Source organism: Lycorma delicatula, chromosome 10 (assembly GCF_047948215.1).
Source record: "Lycorma delicatula isolate Av1 chromosome 10, ASM4794821v1, whole genome shotgun sequence".
Taxonomy (NCBI): domain Eukaryota; kingdom Metazoa; phylum Arthropoda; class Insecta; order Hemiptera; family Fulgoridae; genus Lycorma; species Lycorma delicatula.
The window spans coordinates 38,244,991-38,271,689 of NC_134464.1; the positions used below are offsets into that span (position 1 = coordinate 38,244,991).

The following is a 26,699-nucleotide window of genomic DNA, read 5'->3' on the forward strand; positions in this document are numbered from 1 at the left end:
AAGTGAAAGACTAGTTTTCCTTTAGATTTCCAGGTACACCAGTATCTAATCAACAGAGTATAAGAGTGTTAATTGAGAAATTTAAGGAGATGGGATCGGTGAAGGACTATGAGCAAAGCGGTAGACTATTTTTTTTAATAAACTGCTTGAATCTGTACTCAATGAAGAAAAACTGAAGACATACCTGTTATACAACATAGTTCTAACAAGCCCACGCAAAGGTTGGTCCAACAGAAAAATATCAGTGTTATCACTGCAAACAAGGCGGATTGTAAGAAGCTATCACATTCCATATAAATCAAGGCAATTTAAAAGTTATTGGCCACAGAACAATAGCGAATTCATCACTGTGAATAGTTTAGTTTCTAGAGGACAATTCATTTTGGACTATATTTTCTATATTGATGAAGCATAGTTTCATTTACGTGCATGCATAAAAAAGTTCTGGGTTTAAAAAAAAAAAGAATAATTGTTTATATCAATTAAAAATGTTAAATTTCAAAATTAAAATTTAAAAAAATGTTTTATATGAATTTGATCATTTCATGTATTTATTATTGTATAGAAGAATAAACTTTTGCACTTACAAGCAAATCCACAAAATGAAAGAACAAAATAATTTTTTCAGTTTTAAATACTTAATGTTATTAGCTTTATAAAACTAATTTTTTTTTAAGTCCAGTTTCAAGAAAGTTCCAGTTTTGTTGATTGAGCTCAAAAGCTGATAATAAAAACACGTATTAAAAAATTAGTCACTTACCGTTTTTATATTTAGCAAGATTATATATTTATAATAGCAAGATTTTTATTTGGGAATAAATGCTTTCAGTCTGTCAGTCAATCCACCAGAACAGAATGGAACAAACATGTCATTTTTTTCTCGAAGAACACCTCATAATGATGTAGTGGGAAATAATAATGATTAAGCATAATACAAATATATAATTTATTACATAAAAAATATAGCATTAAATAAGATAGTGCAATAACAAGTTTTATGGGCAGTTTTACTTATTTATATGCATTATTAAAAAAATAAGTAAATATTATATATAATCATACAAAAAAAATAATAAATATATATATAAATACCTATTTTAATATTTCATAATATTATAATGTTCAACATTAAATTATTGACTAAAATAATGTAAAAAAAAAAAAATATTTGGTACTTCAATACTTCAAGACCTGTAAATCAATATTCTTATCTCATATAATGAGTAAATTAGTTATTATAAAAGTAGGAACTTCTTACAAATTTTAACATAAAATATAGAAATTATTAAATAAAAAATAAATAATCAAGAACTCCAATAAGAAAAAACTATAGCCTTATTATGTATTACACATTTTTATTTTGAAATAAAGATAAACTGTGGAGTAAAAATAAATTTTACATTAACCCTACTGTTTTTTTTAAGTTTGAATATTTTAATTAATAATCATGTATCATAAAGATGTAAAAAGTTTTAAAAATATATTTAATATTATACCAGAAAAACAGGAATTAAAAAAAAATCAATTAACATTGTAAAAAATGTTAACATGAAAAATTATGACTGATGTATGTTTTACAAGGTCCATAATGTATATACTAATACATTTATAGAAAAAAATTTGCATTCTATAGATACAACAATAGAAAGAGTTACACATGTGCACGCACGCGCACACACACACACACACACACATCGTTAAAAATTAATTATTCACAATCCCTTCTTTTCAAATAAATGTTAATTTTTAGGTAAAACATAAAAACAAGGAAAAAACTCCAAATTAAATATAAATATATATACAATGTAATAAAAAATAATTAGATCATGAAGAACAGTTGCATGAAAATTTGAAGACAATTTTTTCAAGAAATACAATAACCTAAGCACTGTAAAGTTAATTTTATACCATTATGAAAATATTAATCAAGAATTACTTAAAAGTATAATATAAATTTTGTTTTATAAGTATTTACTGCATATATTATTAGATTTTATTTAACAATATAAAAAGAATATTTCCATGAATAATACTAAGTAATTTAAACAAAATTCTGATGAATATAACAAGAGTAATAAAAAAATTTAAATAAATGATATATATTAGTTGAATTTTTGCCTGGGAAAATTACATTATAAGGAGCTGTAGAAATTTAGCTTTATGATTTGCTAACAGATCAAAATCTTAAAATTATTATTTAAGACAGTAAAACCTCCCATATTTAATTTGGATTTTCTTCTGTCTACAATACAGATGAAAATTTCTGTAGTAACAGATTACTTAATTTTACTTATTGCATAAAGAAATCCATCATTCAATATATCTGCTGGGATTTAATATTTCCAAAACTTTATGACTTGTCGTAGAATTCCATTAAATACTGTATTATTGTATTAGTACGGATAGTGAAAATTATTGTCAACACAGTAAACAATAATTTAAATGTGGATAATAATATGAGTGTGTTTTTCATATGTTTGTATTTTCGTATGTTTTTCATCAAGTCTGACAAGTTTAAAGTAAATATATAGTTGAAGTATATTTCTAATCAGAGTATATAGTAAAAACTCAAAACAGAAGTTTTGTTTGTAAATGTTCTTAACAAGTCATATTACATTCCATGATGAAGGTATGTTCAGTTAAAAATTATTATTAATTAGATAACTTATAGTTAAGTTAATTAGTCAACTTGTTTAGTAATCATTTCTCATATTCAGAAAATACCCGATTGATATTATTATAAGTATTAAAGGAACAAAGAAGTTATCAAACAAATGCAGCAGTATGTGCAAATATTTATAGTAAAAACATTGCCACGTGAATAAAAGCATTAAATGCAAAGGATTGAATAATACAGTTTTTTTATACTTTAATTATTTTCATACAAGAACCAGTTTATCGACCTAATTAGTTAGTTACATTCAGATTTCAAAATAAATTAAATGAAATTAAACAACAAAAACTAAAATGACTAAGTTTAATTAAAATTTGAGTATGCTTTTACTTGAATTGCAATTTGCATCCTATGAAAGCATTAAAGGCTGAGCAATAGGTTGATATTAATTCTTAATCCAGTCCGCAGATTATGTTTTAGGTCTAACAACAATGCATATCATTATAGTACAATAACATTATAAAATGTGCTATAAAGTTCCTGTGTAAATGTAAAAGCTTGCCCACCATAGCCAGTGGGTAGATTACTTATCACATCTAAATAATTAAAATACCACAAAGTATATTAAAGAGAAAAAACTTTTTTAACTATTTAAATAATGATTAGCAAAATTCTATTTTGAGAAATAACAGTAAAACATTCTTGAAGACACTCTCACCACCGATCATGATTTAATAAAATAGTTGTAGAATAACTGAAATAAAAGATTATTAGTTGGTAATGACAATGCAGCTGGCAAAAATTGATGAATAATACTTCAATGCACTATAAAAAGAAAATAACTCAATTAATTTAAAACAACAGAACACTAAATTAGAAAATAATCATTATTTTATTAACACAATAAAATTACTGGGCTACAATATTAAAAATGATCAGTTAGTTTAATAGATAAAATTAAAAAAATAAATACATTGACATTATTAAAAAAAAATACAAAACTTATAACAGCCAGATAAATTAAAATCTATAAACTATGATAATTATAAGACAAATAAATGTATAATTCGTTCTTTAGATCACTCTTTCAGTAAGGTGCTTTGTTACAGTATACACAAAGCACACTTTATTACATAAATATATAAAAATACATGCGATTTTATAGAATTTAAAAAAATTAAATTATTATCACATAAAAAATAACATAATAAAAATAAAACAATTTTTATATAATTAATGACAATTATTTTATTTTTTATAATGAATTAAAAAGAGAAAAAAAAGTGTAATTATTGCTAGCATAAATGTTTTATGTGCATACAAAGAAATGACAAAATTAATATTGACTTTACAATTATGGAAATCTACACATATCATCTTAAATATTGAAAGTGGATAATTAGTCTTAGAGAACTTAAAACTCAAATATTTTAAGCTTAACAGTTCTTAATGATAAACATAACATACAACGCACGAATAAATATACAAGTTAAAAAAAAACCAATTGATGAAAAACATTATAACTGGAATGTAATAATTATTACACTAAATAATTGTTTTTCTATATACAAAATTATAGAATATATTGTAATTATCAAATAATAAAAAATGATTTTAATAAGAATAAAAAACAAAAACAAACTAATTCTAATGTGTTAATGCTAGCTGGTATATTTCTTTGATATAAATAAAACTTGTTTACGGTGTAATAGCTGAGAACCAGCAGAGTCTTTCAGTTACAGACTGTTTTCTTGTTAACATTTTTATATCCTGGGAAAGGAACAGTTATTATTTCATTAGAGTGCTTATTTACAAAAAAAACAGTTATTACTAATATTATTATTAATAGTTAATAATGTTATTGAAAAGTTATATTGATATTTTTATTGCAAAGAAAAATTCATAATGTTAAATAACAGTTAAATATTGAATAAATTTTTTTTTTTATGTTTCAGCAAATATAATCACTAGATAGCAAACACGGAGTAATATATATATATAAAACTAAATAAGTTAGAAAATTATCCAAATTAATAGAAAATTTTCTAATGAGGTCAACCAAAAAACAAAAAAACCTTGTCTGATGAAGTGGAAAATAATGAAATCTGAAGGAATGTTTGTAGAATTGTTCAAAATTTAAAAATATATTCTGGAAATTTGTTTGTCCAAAAGTTATATCAGAATAAATTTGATATTGCTCCGGCAAGGCGGAAGACTGAAGGGACTGTTGATGATGCGTTGAGGACTAGGAGGTTTTTGAAGCAAAATAAGGATGTTTTGGTCATTAATGCGGATAAGAGTAATAAAAGTGTTATAATGGATTCTAACCAATATAGAGAAAAAATTAATGATTTGTTAGGAGACTTATAGACCTACTAGGTCTGACTGTACTAGTAAATTGCAAAAGGAAAATAATATACTAATAAAAAATAAATATGTATAGAAAATAGAAGAACGTAGGTTATGCATTAATAATGCAAAACCACCAATGATTTATGGTTTAATTAAGCTGCATAAGGTTGGTTGCCTGATGAAGCCTATTGTTAGTTGGATTCAATCACCTACATACAGGTTGTCAAAATTTTTACTTGAAATTTTACAAAATGTTGTTGGTAATACGGAACTTACTGTTAAATATTCGTGAAGTTTCCATAGGCTTATTGTGGAACAAAATGTTCCAAACGGTTGTTGCTTGATGTCATTTAATGTTGTTTCTTTGTATACCAGTATTCCTGTTGAATTAGTTACGGTTGTGATATGTGAGTGTTGGGAAGATATCAGACAATATACTAAAATTAATAATAAAATTGATTTTTCGGAGATTATTGACTTTTGTATTTCTAATATGTATTTTCAGTTTGAAGAAAATTTTTTTGAGCAAAAGCACGGTTTGGCAATGGGTGCGCCTGTGTCGGCATGTTTGGCAAATTTAGTAATGGAATATATTGAGGTTGGAATTTTAGGAAAATTAAATATGAATATTCCAATTTATAAAAGATACGTTGATATTTTTTTGTGTTTGCCTGAAGACAAAATTGAATATGTTTTGGATGAGTTTAATAAATTTAATAAATCCATTCAATTTACAATAGAAAAGGAAAAAAATAATGAACTAAATTTTTTGGATATGATGTAAGGCATTGTGATGGCATAATTAATACTGTTTGGTATGATAAGCCAACGGCTTCTGGATGGTATTTGAATTATTTGTCTGCCCAGCCAATTATTCATAAAAAGGCTGTAGTGGTTGGTTTGGTAGATAAAGCTTTGTGTTTTGCGGATCCTAAAGAAAGACCAATAATAATTAAAAAAGTTAGAGAGTTGCTTTTGGAAAATAACTATCCCAAAAGTTTCATTGATAAAATTGTGAAGTCTAGAATTCATAGGCTTTACAATATGTTTTCTTATAAAAAAAAGAAAATATGAAAAAAATATTTGGCGCTTCCATATGTTCCTGACTTGTCTGAAAATATTCAAAAGGTTTTTAAAAATAGACTGATGGTGGCTCCATAGTAGGTACAATACAACTGGTAACATTTTTCCGAAATTAAAGGTGCCAACAAACAAGCAAAATCAGTCTAATGTTATGTACAATATATCATGTAGTGGTTGTTCAGCATGTTATATTGGACAAACATCCCAATATTTATAAAAAAAAAGAATTGATGCACATAAATATAGGAAAAATGAAATTACTGCATTGAATAAGCATGAAAATGCCAAAATACATAAATTTGATTTTGATTAACTTAAAATTTTAGAAAGGGAACCTCATTTCGTAAAAAGAAATATATTGGAGATGATCCACATTAAAAAGGATATAAATTCTATAAATAATAGAACGGACATATCTGATTTAAGTATTATATATGCTAATGTGTTTTAAATTAATAGATAAAAATTGGTTGTGTATTATTGGTTACTTGTTGGTTTTGGTTTTATTTTGTGTTGTTTTAGTATATTAATTTAGGATTTGTATTTTTTGTTTGGATTGTAACTTAATGTTATCATTAGGATGGAGGTGGGAGTATCTATGAAGATGATAACATTTTTTGTAGTGGGGGTTTTGGTTTTTTGATTAGGTGATGGGGGGTTTATAAGTATTTGCTGGTGTTGTTTTTTGTCATTTGTAGTTTGTCTTGATAAAGTCCTATATCTTGGACTAAATGTCGAGATTTACTGCTTTTGTTTTTTTTTCTGTTTGGTTGTTGACCTAATGAATTGCATTAGAAAATTTTCTATTAATTTGGATAATTTTCTAACTTACTTAGTTTTTTTTATAGTTGTCTAACCAAAGAATAGAATTTTGTTATTATTTTATATATATATATATATATATATAAATAATCAAATTTAAACATAATTACCTCCATTCTATTTAACTGACTATTAAAAGCAGTATAAATTAACTCCAAATAGATTAACTAAACAGAAATTGAGATGTATTTCAGTTCTTATACCATAAACAGTCTTGAATTTTTATTAAAACTTATATTTATAATTAATGCTGCAATAGATTTTACACTACAATAAACGTATCAACTGATTGATCATGAAATGAGAACAAATACAACTGTAAATCAAGATTAGAAAATATAAAATCAGTTATGCTGATTATACTGATTTTACAATCTTAAAGCCCAGCTAAGAAATAATAGTCTCACTCCATATTCTGTTAAAGAAGTTATAAACATAATTTTTGACTGAAGATGATTCAAAGATAGAAAAACAAACTGAAGACATTCATGAGTTCTGTCAAATTGTTCATTTTGACATCTATTATTAATACCAGTAAAAATTATAAATAAGATATTCCAGGAGGTTCCTAATAAACTTTACAATCTAATTAAAATTATGAAAAAAATTTATATTAACTCACCAAATATACATGATAACATACAAACTATTGTAAAATTTCTACAAAAAAAAAATTACACTTATAAATAAGATTAAAAATACCTTTAATAAATAATAATAAACATATCAATAGAGAAAAAATTGATATCATCAGGTTAAAACAGAAATACATGAAACAGAAAATTATTGACTTTATTAGAAAGTCAAAATTTTACTAATGTTAACAAGTACATGTAATTTTAAGTACTTAATTCTACTGAACGATAAAAATTTATTGCTTACCATGATGTAAAGTAAATGATATTTATAAACATGAATGATTTTAAACAATAATTGCTGATCAACTCATGTTGAAATTTCTGTTAAAAAATAATAGTGAAGTTTTCAGTTATAATAAAACTGATCTCTGAAATCTGATGAATTTTTTTAAACTAACTGCACTTAAGAATTTGTAATTTCTATTTACTACTTACTTTAGTTTATAAATAGTCAAAAAGTACATAAATAATATATATATATATACATATATTTATTATCAAATAAAAATATCATGTACTACTTGTTAAAACTATGTCCATTAAGACATAGACATTGCTTGTTAAGACAGTCTGACAACAGACTGATGTCCAGTGTGTCAGTGTATATAAAAGAAAATAAATAACTTTTTGTTAAATATTAACAAGGATTGCAAGTCATCCACACTTCTTTTCAAAATACGGTGATTAATTCCTAAAGGACTAATTACTAAAGTATATATAAGTAGGTTGCTATTGTAAATAAAATAATAAAAAAATCACACCTACTCAAAAAGGAAAGCTTAGTTGTAACTTAATTCTAATTTAATTTGTTAAACTGATTTAATAATAATTTGTTTTACAGCTGTAAAAGAATCTAATTTCTTTGTTAGAAACTGAGTTGTTGTTACTGCTAAAGAATTGTTTTTTAAGTTCTTGAAGGTGGAAATTCATTCTACTTCCACTGAAGTCATGCTACCCATTTTAAGAATAATATGGTGGACCAAAGTCTAATCAGTCATAGAGTTAAAAAAGTTTATTTTCTCCTGGAAAATTATGAAATATACATTTCCATGTGGTGTAATGTAAGGTGGTGACATTACTAAGGCGTAACTTAAGGTACTCCATTATGTACATTTTTTTTTGTAAAATATATTATGTTTCCACATGTGCATATTCTATTTCATCACAAACCAATTTTAAAACTTTTATGGCAAAATTTATTATGCAATGCTATGTCTTGTAAAAATAATAGCAATGACTAATTTGTAGGTTGGAAAAAAGATTATGTAAGAAGAAATTTACAAACTTAAATATATCAACATTTCATACAAGTATGGCATCACAGATGACAAGAAAAAAAAGTTCTCATTTATACTTAAACAATGGTTTACTGTTTACAGATGGTTTTTACTGATATTCTGTTCAGAAGATGTTCTGAACAGATCCCTTGACAGTAAAAAAAAAAAAAAACTTATTCTTGAATTTAAAAAGTTTTACAAGAGTGTAATAACTAAACTTAGCTTACAAGATGTAACACGTCCACTATATTATACACCTAGCCATATGTCTTTATTATATCTTAATAAACATTAAAAATAATAAATATAATTACAAGTATGTTTGTAGCTCTATATCATGGCAAATGTTTTGTAAAATATCTCTTTCATTGCTTATCAAGTATTCGCAACTCTTCAACACCAACATGACCCATGTGCTTCCAAACTCTATAACGAGCTAAATCTTTCCTTGTTACCATCCCAACAACCTACAAAAATGATAAATAAATGTAAACAAATTACAATATTAAAAAAATGATGAAGTTCATAAAAAAAGGGGAATAGATTACGAAGGAATAGATTCAGATGCAGACACAGAAAGAAACCAGAATATTACAGAGGAGATTACAATAGATAAGCAGAGGAAGTAGAAATTGGGCAATGGATTAAGTCGAGTAGATCATGCTAAAACAATCAATGGGTAGATTGTAAAGGCTTGATACAATGTTCTAACCACCAATCACAAATCCTTTTCTTCTTTTCTCTTTTTTTTTTGTTTAGCCTCTGGAACCACCATAAGGTATTACTTCAAAATCTGCCAGAATCAAAATATATTGCATGTCACCATGATGTAATGGTATGTTTGATTAATAATAATAAATTAATTAATAAATATAAATAATTAATAATTAGACATAAATTGCTCTGGAGGTAAAACAATTTATTTAATCAATGAAATTTTTTCTACTTTTTAACATAATCTCCACCAACATTAATAAATATCTGATTTTTTAATCAAATCTATTTATGCCTGCTACAAAGAAATCTTCATCTTGATATTGGAGTCAATTTAGAACATTTTCTTTGATGTCGTCACTGCCATTAAACTTCTTATCAAATAGTTCTTCCTTAGGTGGACCAAAAAAGTGGAAATCCAATTGGGCCAAATCAGGATTGTATGGAAGGGTTAAGTTAGTACACTTGTGCAGTTGAGCTGTGAGGCTAGATGTTATGAAACAAAATGATGTCTTTGGGCTGAGATCCAGGGTGTTTCTTCATTTGGCTTCACTTTGTTGATAAGTACAGTAGTATGTACGGTTTATTGTTTGCTGGTCTAGAAAATCAACAAAAGCCAGGCCTTTTGCATCCCAAAAGATTGTCATCATGATTTTTCATGCTGATGATCGGGTTCAGAATTTTTTCTCAACAGGTGAACTCATGTGCTTCCACTCCATTTTCTGTCTTTTTTGACTCCATTTGATAATGGTGAATCCATGTCTCATCAAAAGTTAGAATACTGTTTAAAAAAATATCATTTTTCTGCTGATACTATTTTTCAGTTCTGTGCACATGCAAAGTCTTGTCTCCTTCTGGTGATGTGTCGACGCTCTTTGAATCCACCTGGTACTTGTTTTACAGTACTTGAGCTTGTCAGTGATAATGTTATGAATTGTACCAACAGATACTTGTAATTTTCTAACTATAATCTGAACTGTAATCTGTTGGTCTTCTAATATGAGAGATTCAAGCATTGGATTCCTTCCAGAATGATGTTGATCAGTTACTGAAGTTCAACCTCTTTAAATTTTTCCACTCACTTGTAAAAATTTCTGCAATTCATATAACTTTGTCTGTATTGATTTGTCATATGAGAGTAAATGCTAACTAGTTTTTCACCTTCAGAAAGCAAAAATCATGTAACTGCGTACATTGTTCAACTAATTCAAACTTCAAGTAAATTCATCATAAAATGACATTTCAAGGTAATAAACAAATAATTTTTCTCAAACAGCTAATAAAAAGTCATAACAGGGTTACCAACTTCCTGTTCTGAAGATATCATAACCCTGATACAAACTGTTTTGCCTCCACAACTATTTGTATTTAATTTAAATGACTCTCATAACTATATTAAAATAACAGCAATAATGAACAAAACAAAATCAATAATAACAATTACCTCATTATAATCATTTACAACAATAAGATGCCTCAAACCGAGCGCTCTGAACAATCTAAATATCCTAGGAAGTGATGCAACCTGAAAACAACAGCAATAAAAGATAAAAAAATGATAACAAAAGAGAAGATTTATTTTGAAGTAACACTGCAACTTCTTAAAAATAATTGAGAGTTAACATTTTGTTCCTCAATGTAATAAAAGTAACATATTTATTAATTAGTAGAAATAAAACGCACTAAATTTTAAATTATAATTATAAAAATTTTATTATTGAAAAGCAGACGTAAATTGAAAAATTAATTACAATGAAATAAACAACTATTGCTGTATGACTCAAATGGCACTTGACAAGAAATATAAATGATAACCCAATGTTTCCAAACGGTTATACACCATTTTCTAAGTTTGGTAAATGATTAAAAAATTATTTACATTTTATGGAGAAAAGAGACATTTATTTTCTTCAAAACTATGAATTTTAATTTATTTTAATTAAGATAAAGATAAAATACAATACAAGTGAGAAAGTAATTTATTTGTGATACAGAAAGCAAAATGGGACCTCTTGTCAGAAATTTGAGAAATTGAGTTACTTATACTTTCTTATACAAGATAAATTTATAAATATTTGGAGACCAAAAACCATACTTATATCTAAAAATCTCGCAGAGTTATAGACAATTGAAATCATAGGCATGGAAATCAGTGTTTTGAGAAAAACAACTTTAAAAGTTTAGTATGAAAACAACATATTTAATAAAACATTTAAAGATAAAAATTATACATACTTAACATTTAAAATATCCTCTACAACAAAAATACAAATTACATGTAATTAAAAAGTTATATATGTAACTAAAAAAAATTTTCTTTGATCATGTTTAAGTTTCAGATTGAGCGCTTTTGCTTCTTCTTACCTGCACTTACTTCTTAAACTGGCTCTGGCTCTTCTTCTTCATTAGTTTTTGTGTTGGAAGACACTTGAGAGCATAAGAATGCCTTTATATTTCTCCTTGCAAAAAGGCCTAATGTTTTTGTAGAGATACAACTTCCTCTCTTCAGACATGCCTTTAGGGGTAATTTTATTGGGAAATCCTTCAAGTTTATCTTTGTCATCAAGTAATATGTTATGGACAAACACATTATTTCCATTTTTTATTTCAGTTTTATACTATACTCTGTCATTTGACCCTTTAAACTCAAAGTGATTATAACTTGTTACCTGGGGTACTTTCTTGTAACTGTTTGTTTTGAAAAATGTTAACCAGTCATATACATCAACTATGGTATTTCCTTGTTCATCGCCAATAGCGATGGCAGTGTTGACTTTTGATGTATGGGTTGATAGCTCTACACTGTTAACTAGCTCTTCAATTGATGATACAAGATAGTTTGAAACTTCTACTTTAGGAGACCAAACCCCCAGTCACATGAGAATTTTGTGTGAACAGGCAGAAATGATGCACATCTTTTGTTTATGTGGTGAGAATCCTCCAGGCTAGATATCTAATAATATTTTTATTCTGTACAACACGGTTATCTATGTGTATAAAAATTATGTCTACACCATGTTGGAATTCATAAGTAGTGGTGAACTCAACTGACGATGAGATTTGAACCTTTGCCAACAGACACACTTTTGGGTATTTGAAAAATTTATCTGCTTGTTGGTTGTTTCACACATAACCCCATAAAGTCCAACTTTACAGGAACCAAAAACTAAATGGTCCCTAGCTGTAGTAGGTTGCACAGATTGTGTACCTGCTGAGTCATGTTAAAGCTATAGTGCAGGACAGTTTCAAGATTTTATATAATTGGCTCATTATTTTCAAGACGAGCGGTAAATTTCTCTTGTGTCAAAAGTTGCTAAAAAGTTTCAAAAGCTGTTCTTTTGAAACTAGTTCAAGATATAATCTCATCATCACTAGGGATTTCATTTTTTCTTTTTCCGGTACCATTGCCATTTTAGCACCAGAAGTGTAGTGTTTTTGGCGCTTTGCATATAGATCAAATCTTAGATTCATGACGACAATTGCTGCTTAGTGTGTTATCATGGACAGCAAAATAGTCTTCATACACTTTATCCTTCACTATATTGTCAACACCAACGTCATTTAATTGTTTTAAAACACAATTTCTTCCACTGCACAAGAGTAAAACTATCACAACAATACGCCAATGCAGACTGACATAAATAAACAGTAGACTACAGTCAGCTGTCACAATCAGCTGATTGCACTGAGTTGCAGTCAGCTGCTCTGACATTTTTACACTCATTCAATGGATCACTTAATTTAGTTTAGTTTTATGTACTTTAGATGAGTTAATAATTTAACTTAAAAAATAAACCAAATTAACAACAATACAAAAGGAACCTCTTATCAGCGAAGTTTGAGTATTTTTATTTCCCGTAACTGAAATGGGACCTGATGTTGTTAGAATAATAAAAAACCAACATCCTCTGTAGAGGAGAAACTCAAATAAGTTTGGCCAAACTCCACTCGAATGCAGCAAAATGTTGTTTTGTAACTTACGACACAGTACTTGGAAAGGGAACCCATTGTTGTTTCCATGCTACTGTGCCAAAACAACAAGAGATACCTTTTCACATGCCTGACATAGCAGGCAGTGTTTGAAGGAGACGTTCTTATAAAAACTGCAACAGATAGCAGCACTCTGTGTAAAATTAACAGACAATTATTATTACACAATAACAGATTTATTTCAATTAGACTGAGGATGCGGGATCCCGCACAAGTACTTTAATGAAAAATTAATGTAAGATATGTCTTATTTCAATATTCTGTACTAGGCGGTTTATTTAATACAATTTAAATATAAACTCCACTTAATATGCTTACTGATGAAATGATTTTCTTCTTAAAAGATTTTTTTTTATTAAGTCCACAGACCAATTAAGGCAAAGCACGTGTATATGTTTCTGCTTAATACACACTCAATTCTGCCTAATACCTTCTCTGTTTTGTATCAGATGAATTGAAATTTAATTGTTGTGTAAGGCTGTTTAGCAATTTATTAATGAAAATAAGATTAAATGTAAATCACCAGAAGTTTGCTGTAAATTTCTCCCTAACCAAAAAGTAAGATAACCACTCATCAACATAACAGTTAATATGAATCATAGAATTCAAACTAATGTGACATGGTATCCTGTTGTTTTGCTGAGTAAGAACTGTTTGAATCATTTATTTTTCTTTCGTAAGTATATTTTTTTTAGTATCAGTCATGAAACTGGTATAGAACAAAATGAGCAGCATTAAAAAAAAGCATTATCAGCCATAATACATTAAAAATGTTAAAAAGTATAATCAAAATTATAAAGTAAAAAAATTCAACTCAAATCACTAAAGATCTTAACATTCCTGATTCAACATTAAGAATAATTTAAAAAAAAACAAAAAGAAATTCAGAAGTGTCATTCAAGGTGGAATAAAAAGAAAGAAAAAAAAACTGGTAGATATGAACAGTTAGAAGACATTACAGAAATGGTTTCAACATGTTCATAGCTTACACCTCCTAATGAATGAGACAATGTTAAAGGAAAAAGCGCTGGAAATAGCCAAGGAACTCCAAATTGTTGATTTCACTGCATCTAGTGGTTGGTTGAACAGAACCAGTGGAAAAAAGTACAGAAAGACTTTAGTTTGTACTAATGCAGATCATATCAAGAAATTTAAGCTTCTAGTCATAGGAAAGGCAAAATCACCAAGGTGTTCAAACACTCCCGTGTGGTTATGCTAGTAAATGTTGAGCTTGGATGATATGTAAACATTTTGCTTTGTGTGCTAAAGAACTGAATGCGATGTTTCAAAGGCAAAACAGGAAAATTCTTCTTTTTACCAATACTTTGCAGCGCATCAAATGCATCTCCAACTATCAAACATAAGAACTGTTTTTGTACCTGCCCTCAAGACGAGTCATCTGCCTATGGACCAGGGTGTAATTAAAGTAGTGAAAGAGCAGTATCTTAAGAAACTGGTCCAACTTTATCCAACTTTATTTATGTGCTATGGATCAAGGTTTACCTTTTCCCTGTGTAACTGTTTCAGATATAATGTATTTCATTTTGACTGCAGCGTGGAACAGTCACCTCTAAAGTTGCAGAAAACTATTTTATTAAAGCAGGGATTAAAAGACCAAAAAAAGTAAGAACTGGCAACTGACAGTGATGTTGAAAAAAAGCCAAAGAGGAGCTGATATAAGACAGTTTCTAGAGTATGCATCAGTTGACGACAATGTATTAAATGCGAGGAGAGCATAGTGCAAGAAATGTTGTAAGAGACGAGAAACAAGGAGAGTGATGATGAAAAAGATAAGCCTGCATCACTAATGACAGCTGCCACATTAGAAGCTCTTAGTCAGGTTAGGTGTTATGTGTTCAGTCTGCTCCATTTACCAGACGATACTGATTACAAAATAAATTTTTTAGAAAAAGTTTGAATTCACGTTTTAAAATGGCGATGCAAAGCAAAATTAATGATCATTTAAAAATAAGTAATGGAACATTCTGATCTTTATTATATTTATATTCAGTAATGTGTTTAAAAAAAATTAAATCTGTGATGTTCAGAGAAATGGTATGTACTTGTACGTACCTTTTTGAGGTGAGTATACTTGCTCATCCTTATGTGTATTTTTACTGTATTAATTAATTTTTAATGTATTACATGTATTAATTACTATAATTAATTATTTCTCACATAATGCTATCTGTTAAAACATTAACACTCTACTGCTCTCAATAACGCTTCTTCTAAGAAGCATTATCTTAAAATTGTACATTTTTATGTGTAAGTAAAGAAAGAATAAAACGATTTTTAAAGAAAACATTACTGAAGATGGGCTTATGCCTTAATATCTAAACTAAATATCCTAAATGGATATTTAGTTTTCTATCCATTTTGTGGAATATTTGTTTTTGTTTTTTTTTTATTTAACTTTAAGTGCTATAATGAGAAAAAAAGTAAAGGTAAGAATGTTTTTTTAATTCTGTGTGGAGGTTGAAAAAAATATTTATGATTAGCTAAAATTTATTACAGAGGAGATAATGACTACAAAAAGTTTAATTTAAATAAATTATATATATATATTCATGCGTACATATATTATATGTATGGAATTCACTGTCCTATAAATGTATATGAAGAAGGGTTAAAGAAGGGCAGTGAATTCATGTATATATGTATGTATGTATGTATGTATGCATATGTATATATATGGTTCTTTCATTCAGGATAATATTTTCTTTATATTAAATGAATTTTTTGTATTGTATTATATTCAAATAAGGTCTGATCTGTTACTTTTAACTCTTTTCCATACTTACTAACAAATACAAATAAGTTCTACTTAATTAATAATAAGTATACATAATTAATAATATAAGTAATATAATATATACAATAATGTAATATATAATAAGTATACATAATTAATAAGTAATAAGTTCTACTTTCGCTATCAATAAAATACACCATCATTTTTTAGTTTAATTATAAATTTCTATACACATTTTTTTTTTTTGCAGAACTCTTTTATTTCTGAGATGACTCTAATGGTATTGTAGATAAAGATTCTCCTTTATTTCCTTGAACACTTATTTTCAACACCACAGTAGCAGCTAAATGCTTTCTACATTTTTCTGGGAGTCTGCAGTAAAACTTCTGGCTTGAACTTTAAAACATGTAAGCTTTTGAATTATAATTACTTCTTTTGTTTCCCGATGAATTTCTTTTTCAAACAACTTTCATATTATGTAATAACATTGTCTTAGTAAAACACTATATCAGAACTAATACTTACATTTCTTATATGTTAGTGCATTGGTTGCAATGAGGTCACTGAATAAATAATTATTCTAAAATTTATTCTTTTTTTTTTGATTGATGTTAATTCACCACAAAAAGTTTTTTATAAATTTTAATAGAAATATTATTTATAGAAAAGTATGTTTGGAAAAATTAGCTGATAAAATTTACCGCATCAAAATGATGAATTATTTAATACAGCAGATTATTAACTGTTATTTTTTTCTTAACTGTTATTACTTTTTTACAAATTCTTCTAGAATTGGAAGTCTGAAATAACTTATTACTACAATGAATGACAAATGGTTATTAAATATATTTATAATAATATATTTCTTCTACCAATAGCTTTTTTTGTTCTACTACAACTTTCATAATACTTTTTATAGTACAAATATCAAAATAGGACAGTTATAATGTGCATGATTTTAAAAAGATCAATTAAGTTATTTCTATGCTATTAATTAAATAAAGCATAAATAATAAAAATATAATTAAATTAAAACTCTTTATTTCTTCTATAAAAAAGAATAATAAAAAATAAATAACATTAATATGAAAAAAGGCTACAAAAATACAGTACTTACAAGTGACACAGTATATGGAGAAAGATTCATGAAAGGTCTTAAATCAATTTTACAAGATCTTCTTTCAGTTAGTACATTAACTTCCTGCAACGGAAAAATTAATATAAATTATAGAAAAAAATACATACATACATATTTTTAATTTTAGCTTATTTAAATACAACAATAATTATTAAACAGAATTTCCAGAAAAAATTATCAGATTGATCACACAAATAAATATATAATTTTTCTATCCATTTTGTGGAACATTTGTTTTTTTTTATTTAACTTTAAGTGAAATTTTTATCTTTAAGGAAAGTTAATAACATCTATGGTATTGATATCTAAGTTCAAATAATAAAAAATGTCAGACATAATATTTTCTCATATATCTTATGTACTTTCCTTTTTATCACCATAACATAATCTGGCTTAGGCAATATTGTTTCTGTAGAACTGTAATCATGTATTAAATTTAGATAGACAGGAAAAAAATAATAAAATATAATTTATTTATGTTATAGTTATGATATATCAAATTAACAAAATACATGTAATATTAAAAATAAAAGAATCTATAAAAAAAGTTTGCAACCTGATGCAGATGCAAAATGTTGTAAAACTTTCTTCATAATATTTCTTTCATCCAACATTATTTTTCAATATTTTCAAAATTATAACTATATTAACATTAATAATAATGACTAAATAAGAAAAGCAAGGTGGCAAAATTTATGTTTGTTTGTTTGCTATGATTTTTAAAATATAATATTCAACTGTAATTTCAAAACAAACTATCTTGAATTTTTAATTTGTGAAAATGTCATAGTTAAAGATCTAAAGTAGTCATGATCATTAAAAGTAATAAATTTATTTTTTTATACTACTTCTTAAAGCCTTAAAAAAATTCCCAATTAAAATTTTCACCAAACTAAACCTACCTCAAGAGGAAAAATCCTATTCCTAGACTGACTTTTGTAAAAATTTAACAGTATTTACCATTCCAATTAAGTTTCATAACTATACACTAACCAACCTTGGAAATTAATTTTATTAAGTAAAATAAATGCTAACACATATTCATACATACATTTTTCTGTAATTGTGGACCAATATCTACCAAAACGGATGACAAATACCTGGCTACTACTTAGTTACTTATTGATCTAAAACAAACTTGTTGAATGCATATTTATAAGTAACAAAGAATAATAAAATATATTGTATTTACCTCTATTGTAGGATACCTAGGATATTCATTACGGAATATACCAGGTGATATATACATAAGACCAGAAGTATAATTTTCATTAAAAACAGATTCATTTTGTAATAAAACTATTAACTGTGATCTTAATATTAGACCTTTTAAACGACCAAATGACTGAGCTCCATCAACACTCTAGAATAAAAATACTTCCATTAGTTTATTTCAATAAAAATAAATCTATCTCCAATAAAACATTTATTTATACAATTATGAATAATCTATTATATATAAATATATATAATATTGCAAAGCATAACATCTGATCACATTTGGACAAATTGTCATAGAAATTTATCAAGATAATTCTTGCTGCTCTTAACATAGCTATACATCAGTTAGTATTCTTTTTGGCAAGGAATGAAAGGAAAAAAGCTGACAACATAGTTGTTTCTGATGCATGACTTACACAAAAATTAATTTAAAATAGTTATCATTTTACCTAAATATAATATTTTTTTCCTTTATTTAATTCAATGATTCTAACTAAAGCGCACATACAGTATTTAATTCGTGCGGATGTGGTGGTACTAGCGGCGACAGTCAGCACTAACTAAACTAATGTAATTTCACAACTTGCATAGAACAAATTTTGCTTGTAGTTGGCAGACTGGTATAGCTTAAGAGGCTTAATACGTACCTGGTACCAAATCAACTGGGCAATCAAGTTCACGACCCAGCCAGACCAAGTTACTTTTTTAACACTTTAATTCTAATTCTACCACTCACCTATGATGTCAATGTGGGGGGGGGGTGCAATTTAGTAAATATTTTAATTTTTTAATAGTTAAAAAATCTGCTTAAGAAAAACCTTAATTAAGTGAAATCTCAAGCTTCTGAGGGTGACCTTGTTCTACAGCCTCACCCTTTTGACCTTTTAAGTTGAAAATTTAATGGCATCAAATGCCCCAAACATAGAAGTAATCTGACCAAGTTTGGTCAAATGTCCAGTAGTTCTGGAGAAATAAGGTGAGGCCAACACTGAACATTCACATGTACATATGAACATTAGCATCTGGAAAATTTCCATCCAGTTTTTTTTTGGGTTTCAGGTATCAAAATGTCAGATCTGGTGAAAACTGCATATTCCCAAACTGGACCGATTACAATATTTTCCCTTCTAGAGCTATAGCTCTGCTATAATGCTATCTAGATGGGAAAGTAAAGAGATTTGAATTTTTAGGTACTACCCACAGAAAATACTGTTCAATTCATTAATCATTATTAATCATTACATTACATTGTGATTAATCATTACAAATTTGAATAATTAAAGAAACTGGATAAAATAGATAATTACGTGTATCAGAAGCTTGAGATATTATTCATAACTTATTATATGAGGGCCATTTGAAAAATTCTTGGCCTGACAAAGAAAACAAGATTTGTCAAAAGAAGTTTTTTTATTTTTAAATGTACTTAACTTACAATATAGATCAACAACTTTACAACTTTTTAATATCTTCCCTATGATGCGATTTGTCCAACTCTGCAAATAAGCAGTTGTCTCAGTTTTGACCTCATCATTTGAATCGAATCTTCATCCAGTGAGCCATTTCTTTAGGTGTTCAAAAATGTACATTTTTTTATTTTAAAGATAAACAATTTATTTTTCTATACCAGACCCCTACATAATAATTTCCAGTTCTTGGTAACTAAAGAATTATTTACATACAAGGGAAAATAAAAATTTACCTCATTGTTCAGCAGAGTATAACCTTTCTTTAGATATATTGACAAACAGTAACAAAATTCAACAATGATTTTTATCATTGCCAAAATATTATGTAACAAAAAAATGTAACTACCTAGATTCAAAAACATCTAATACACTTTGCAAATAAGTTGATACCATTTTAATTTCATTTATAAGCCATTTACAAATCACACAAATAAAATAAGAACTGCATAATACACACCAGAACAACACAGAATTAAAATATCGATTAAGAATAGTTAAAGAGACAAAAACAGAGGATAGACATGGATATAAGAAAGATAATGGTTAAAAGATATATCTGGAATAAATTGTTTTACAGAACAGAAAAGAAAGGATACAAGAGGTTGGAAGCTTTTGAAATATATATAAAAGGAATAACAAGATTAATATGGAATGCAAATTAACTGCCAAAAGAAATAAATTGAAACAAAACATAAATAAACTAGAAATGTTTATATTTCCTGCTGCATACACAATCATGTGGATAAAGTTTTATAAACATAATACAATATAGTCTATTATATTTATGACTACTAAATTAATTTTTATTTGTGTTTAATTAATTTAATTTTCAAAAAAATTACTTATGAGGAGGAAATAATAAAGCAATAAGTGGGAAAGTTAATTTTTATAAATAATTATATTCTGCTGCTAAGATCCAATTTTCTACATGGTTTATTTAAGGCTACAAAGTACATTGAAGAAAACAACGAAAAAATAAAATCTAAAATGATATAAATTAGAAAGAAAGATTTATGATTGGATGAACAAAAATTAACATGATGATGATGATAGACAGGAAAAGTACTTGAAGACTTAAGGAAAATGGTACAAGAAAGGATTCAAATGAAGAGAAAATGACGAACCGCATTTATCATCAGCAGTTTTAATCTATGATAGGAAATAAAATTACTCCTGTTACTGTTACTATTTTCAACATTATTTAACATCATTTATCCTGCTTGACAAATACATAAATTATGTAGCTACATGAGCAAATAAAGTGATAGCTATACTATATCTATACTATTATATAAAGAGGAAGGAGGTTTTTGTTTTTTCAGGATTTCATGTAGAAAAAAAAAATATATATATATATATATAGTAGTGGAGATTTCCTAGTTAAAGCACAAACTTTAATGAATTAAATTAATGAACTATGAACTGTGTGTGTCTCTATCACTGTGTGAGCCGGGTTTGAACTGAATGATTCGAATCAGTCGAATGAATTACATTTCAAAAATAATAGAATTAAATTTACTTTAACTAAAATAATATTAAATAAATTAAAAAATTTTCTGTTTAACAATGATGGGCTTCCCCATGGGGACTGCGTGTGAGGCTAGAGTGGTGAGATATGCAAGCACCTCGTGGGAGGCAAGATCAATCATCATATCAACTGGTAACAAATGGGATGCTCCTGGAGCACTGTTTTGGAAATGCAATGAGATGTTCTTATAAATCTCTGCAATCATGTGGTTTTCAAAATTCAAATGGGATAATTGTTTTAGTTGGTTGAAGGCTAACTTTAGCATGCATTAGGTACACTCTCGCTCTAACACATCATGATTCTTTATGAATTTTTCTTCATCAAAAGTGAGTGTACTTTAGTTACTATTATTCTACCTTTTGTAATTTAGTTTTATTTCTCAGGTTTCTATAAAGCCTGAATACTACAATTAAAATGTATCGGTATTATTCTCACAATCATAAGGATAACAACCCTTAGGGTCCAGGTTCTGGCTAGACGGGCCAGCTAGTAAACATATAAAGCCAAAGAATCAATCAAATAAAAATAAAATAGAATAAAATTTAAAAAATAAACCAAGTAAGAGACAGTCTTCATGTATATGTTGCTCTATGACTCTGTATATGTAAAATATGTCCAAGATACTTACAACTGGTAAATCTACAATGACATTACTGAATATAAAACACAATAATTACCATTAACAAAGGAAGCTATATAGTTTATAAAGATTTTTCCATTGCATAGACTAAGGAAACTTAGTACACACTAAATCTTCTTGCTTTTTTATTGTGGTGAACATAATAAATTTTACTACTTATAATGTATCTTTCTATTTATTATTTTATGATTAAAAAAAAAAAAAACAATAAAATATCATTAATTCTTACATTTACAGGAGTGTCAATATTAATATCAGTTATAGGAAATCCATTATAAGTCGTGCGTCTTAGAACATCAACAATATGGCCCACAGTTTCTATTGGACGTAAAGTATAAACTGGATAACTCATAAACTCACAAGCTCTTTTGTTGGATGACAAAGGAGGTGGCTCCCATGCTAATATTGGTACTCCAGATAATTGTATATGGATATCATATATACCCTGTAAAAAAAAAATCACAAAGATATAAATTAAAAGGCTGAACCATTATAATTAAAATAAATAAGAATTGATAATTTATTCCAAAAAGGTAATTTAAAAACCAAAAAGATAAAATTATCAAGAATAGTTTGTAAAAAAAATCTGAAAAATTAAAAATTAGATGTGATTATCGATTGTAAAACAATCATACAGTACTTGTGGATGATTAGAAGCAAATAATACAAAAGCAAAAATTAAAGTAAATAAATTATAAAAGAAATTCTAATAAAAAAAAAAAAATAATACAAGGATGGTCCACCCTCGTATTAGACAGCTATAGTTTTAAAAAACTACCCAGAATCTCATTTACGTGTTCCTTTCCAAAATAGTCTCCCTTAAGTGCAACACACTGATTCCAATGCTTTGAAGCAAAATGAATCCTTTACTTCAACAAACACCAAATTTTAAGTGGCTGACAAATACAAAAAAAAAAACTTTAAAATAAACAGCAGCAAATTCTTTAAACAATTTATAAGTTGTAAGTCAGCCAAATGAACTGACCTAAAAATAAACAACCTACAGTAGCGTATAAATTAATCCCAACACAAATGTTATTTAATAAAAAAAGTAACTTTATTTAGAAAGAAGCCACACTTGTACAATTTATGAATATTTAATAATTAATATGCCCTCCTTTATTCTTAATTACTTCAAGTACACGATTTGGTATCGATTCAAAAAGTGTATCACACATTTTTTGATTTCTTCACCATTAAAGCATATCAATATTATTGTTTTAATAACATCAATTTTTGTGGTACAATTCATTTTTGAGAGTCATTTTTTCACTATACCTTATATATATATTTTACCTATACCTATACTATATATTTTCTTATTACCTAAAGATTTTCAACTGGGTTTAAGTCTGAAGAGTTGCCTGGACACAGGAGTAATTTCAGTTTTCATTCTTCAAAATATTTTTCCATGTTTTTAGCAGTATGAAATGGGGCCAAATTTTGTTGGAATACTTTGTTGCCTTGGGGAAATTTGTTTTGAAGTTGTGTTATAATCCTTTCCTTCAGAATCTTGATATATCCATCACTTTTCAACATACCATCTACTAGTAGTAATTAACAGCACCTTGAAACATGAAGCAGCACCAAAACAGTTTTTCTGGGATGTTTAACTGATTGTTGGATGTGAGCCAGTGATGTATTTTCATCTGATACTTTTGTAACATACGGAACTGTTACTTAGAAAATGAACATAAAAATGTGAATTGTCAGAAAACATAACATTTTTCAATCTTATCTGGTCCACTTAGCATATTCTTTGGGCCACAGGAGCCTAATTTTTTTTGCATATTGCTGGTGTTAAAAGCTACTTTTTAGCTGGCTTATGAGCTTTTCATCCAACTACAAGACAGCGTCTAACAGTTGTTACATGCAAATATCTTCTACTGGCAACTAATTCTCGATTTAAATCCATAGCAGATAATTTTGGATCAAGTTTGTTTTTTCTCACTTGTGTTGAGAGTAGCTTTTCTTTTACGGCCACATCTGCCTTTCCTTTCAAGTAAAAAGGAACCAGTTTCTTTAAATTGTTTTAAAACAGCATTCACTGTCCCTAGTCTAACACTACACTCAGAAGCTATTTGTCATTTTGTCATACTGGTATGATCAGAAAGAGAAACAATTTTCAAAAGTTTTCTTGGAGTTATGTAATTACACATTGAAGAGAACAAAAAATACAAAAATATGATTTTATAATAAAAAATTAAATAAACTTTGATAAAACACTAATTATAACATGAAAATTGCTAAATAACCAAAGAACAATAACCTCACACTACACAGACAACTTAAAGAACGGGTGTGTCAAGCAGTGTAGCCACAACATAGAAATAAACAAAAAATTTCCTGTGCTTGGATATAAGTAACTATATAATATATATATAGGATATATAACTTGGATATAATAACTATATAAGTATTACCTTCTGCTAAAATTGCTCCTTAATGTTACAATCATTTTAGATACAATTATAATTTTTTATTAGTATTTAATTCTTCCATTTTTTAATAGTAAGAAATCAGTACTAGATATATACAAGAATGTGGATAACAAGTGGCCATTTTGTAAACAGACAGGTCATTTACATTTAAAAAATTAAACAGACTTATAAAAGTATAATATTGTGTATCTTATACAATAAATACTATTACTTTACAATTACTAAATTGTAGATTTAATACAATTTCTCACTTAGTTTTAAGCTTTCCCAAGTACATCACATTCAAGCCACTCATTTATAGAATATTAAATACATTACCGATTTTTTTTATGTGAACAAAAAACATTAAAACCACTTTTTATTTATTTAAACATAAATTGCTTGTAAACAGATAGATATATAAATAATATGATTATTTACCTCACTGAAAAAATCTCCAACCCATTTAGCAGTAATAAGAGTAACCATTAATGGTAAACCAAATGATATATTGCCAGTTGCCTCAATCATAATAACAGTTAAACTAATTGTCATTCTAACAATACCACCAAGTTGAGCTGCAGCACCCACTAACGCATATTTTCCTGGATCTATCCAACACTAGAAAAAAATTAGAGTATTAGGCAGTTAACAAATATCTATTCTTTCTTAAACTATTTTTTCAGGAAATTAAAAAAAATCCTTGCAATCCTTTCAATTTTTAGTGTTTCTTAACACATATAAGATCTTACACAATATAGTTATTCAATAATTGCATTAGAAATCTTGTTGATAGTGACTTTAGTTAACAGAATGCATTGGTACACTAAGTTATATTCTAGCTAATTTAGAAATTAAGTAATTACAAGAATTTTATATTATTATTATTCAATAATATATCTGTGAAGTCTCTGTCTCAGAAGATGTCAAATTTGCAGCAATTCACAGGAGGGAAAATAATCAAATTTATTTTATCATACTAAAATAAACATAAAGAAATGGTTTTTTTTTTTTTTTTTTTTTTTTTAAGTCCCAATAGAAATATTATATTAATATTAGCTGAGTAGAGTTGTGTATCATGTTCAGTACTAAATTAAATAGAATATACTGGACATGATAATATATAATATAAAGTACATAATAAATATTACATTTTTTATCAACACTTCAATTATATATATTATACTCAATTATATTATGTCATATCATATAATATTATTATATTACATTCCATTATATTTAGGGTTCAAGAAATGATTTTAGGACCAGAAGGTGGCAAATGCACAAACTGTATAGAACCTACTTAATTCTGGTAAATTTCTTAGCTGTTATATGATAGAATATTACAAGGAAAGAGGAACAGAGTCAAAATGTTGTGTACCTGAATTTTTACATTTCATAAAATTTAAAGGTCTCTTGTACAAAAATGAAAAAAAAAAATAGGCTGCAATTTTGTATAAATGAGGGAGTGGCATGATGACTGTACAAGGGGATGGGTTAATTTCTCTTTAATCCATTTTGGGAGTTAAACAAGTTAAATTCAGGCAAGGAAATTTTGGAACCATGTTAACTGCTTTCTTATATTATAAATTGGTTTTAATTTAATAATAATCATAGTTTCCATGTAGACTCAAATCTGTAACATCATCATAGGGAAGAGACAAATCATGCTAACAATTACCAAATGTAAAGAAAAAACGCTCAATGTGTTACTATGATAAAAAGGGAACACTAGCTTCACAATAAAATTTCAGGTAACATTTATCCTATAAAAGAAGTTAATCATGAAAAATTATTTATTAAAAGAAACAACAAATATCACATGTCCATTAAATTATAATACATACTGCATCAGGAAATATAATTTCTAGTGTGATTCCAATGATACGGCCCCAAGCAGCTCCAACCAGTAAACTTGGAATAAACAAACCAAGTGAAACTGATAAACCATATGTTGTTACAGCTAATAAATAATATGCAGTAACAAATAATAATAATGTTTGTATATTTTGTGAACCTGAAAACCAAAAAATAAACT

General features: G+C 27.1%; 1 protein-coding gene across 3 annotated transcripts in view; it reads right to left on the reverse strand.

Annotated features, from left to right (window-relative positions):
- Positions 1-3,487: 3,487 nt before the first annotated feature.
- LOC142331721 (H(+)/Cl(-) exchange transporter 7-like) overlaps positions 3,488-26,699 on the reverse strand; it is an 81,071-nt gene continuing 57,859 nt past the window's right edge. For all 3 annotated transcript variants that reach the window (XM_075377760.1, XM_075377759.1, XM_075377761.1), the window contains exons 12-19: positions 26,509-26,678; positions 25,103-25,282; positions 22,471-22,686; positions 18,576-18,746; positions 17,363-17,446; positions 10,945-11,025; positions 9,101-9,253; positions 3,488-4,384 (exon numbers count right to left, since the gene is read on the reverse strand). In XM_075377760.1, the coding sequence (XP_075233875.1) occupies positions 9,152-9,253; positions 10,945-11,025; positions 17,363-17,446; positions 18,576-18,746; positions 22,471-22,686; positions 25,103-25,282; positions 26,509-26,678 (1,004 nt within the window). In that variant the 3' untranslated portion in view covers positions 3,488-4,384; positions 9,101-9,151. The remainder of the gene's footprint in view (positions 4,385-9,100; positions 9,254-10,944; positions 11,026-17,362; positions 17,447-18,575; positions 18,747-22,470; positions 22,687-25,102; positions 25,283-26,508; positions 26,679-26,699) is intronic.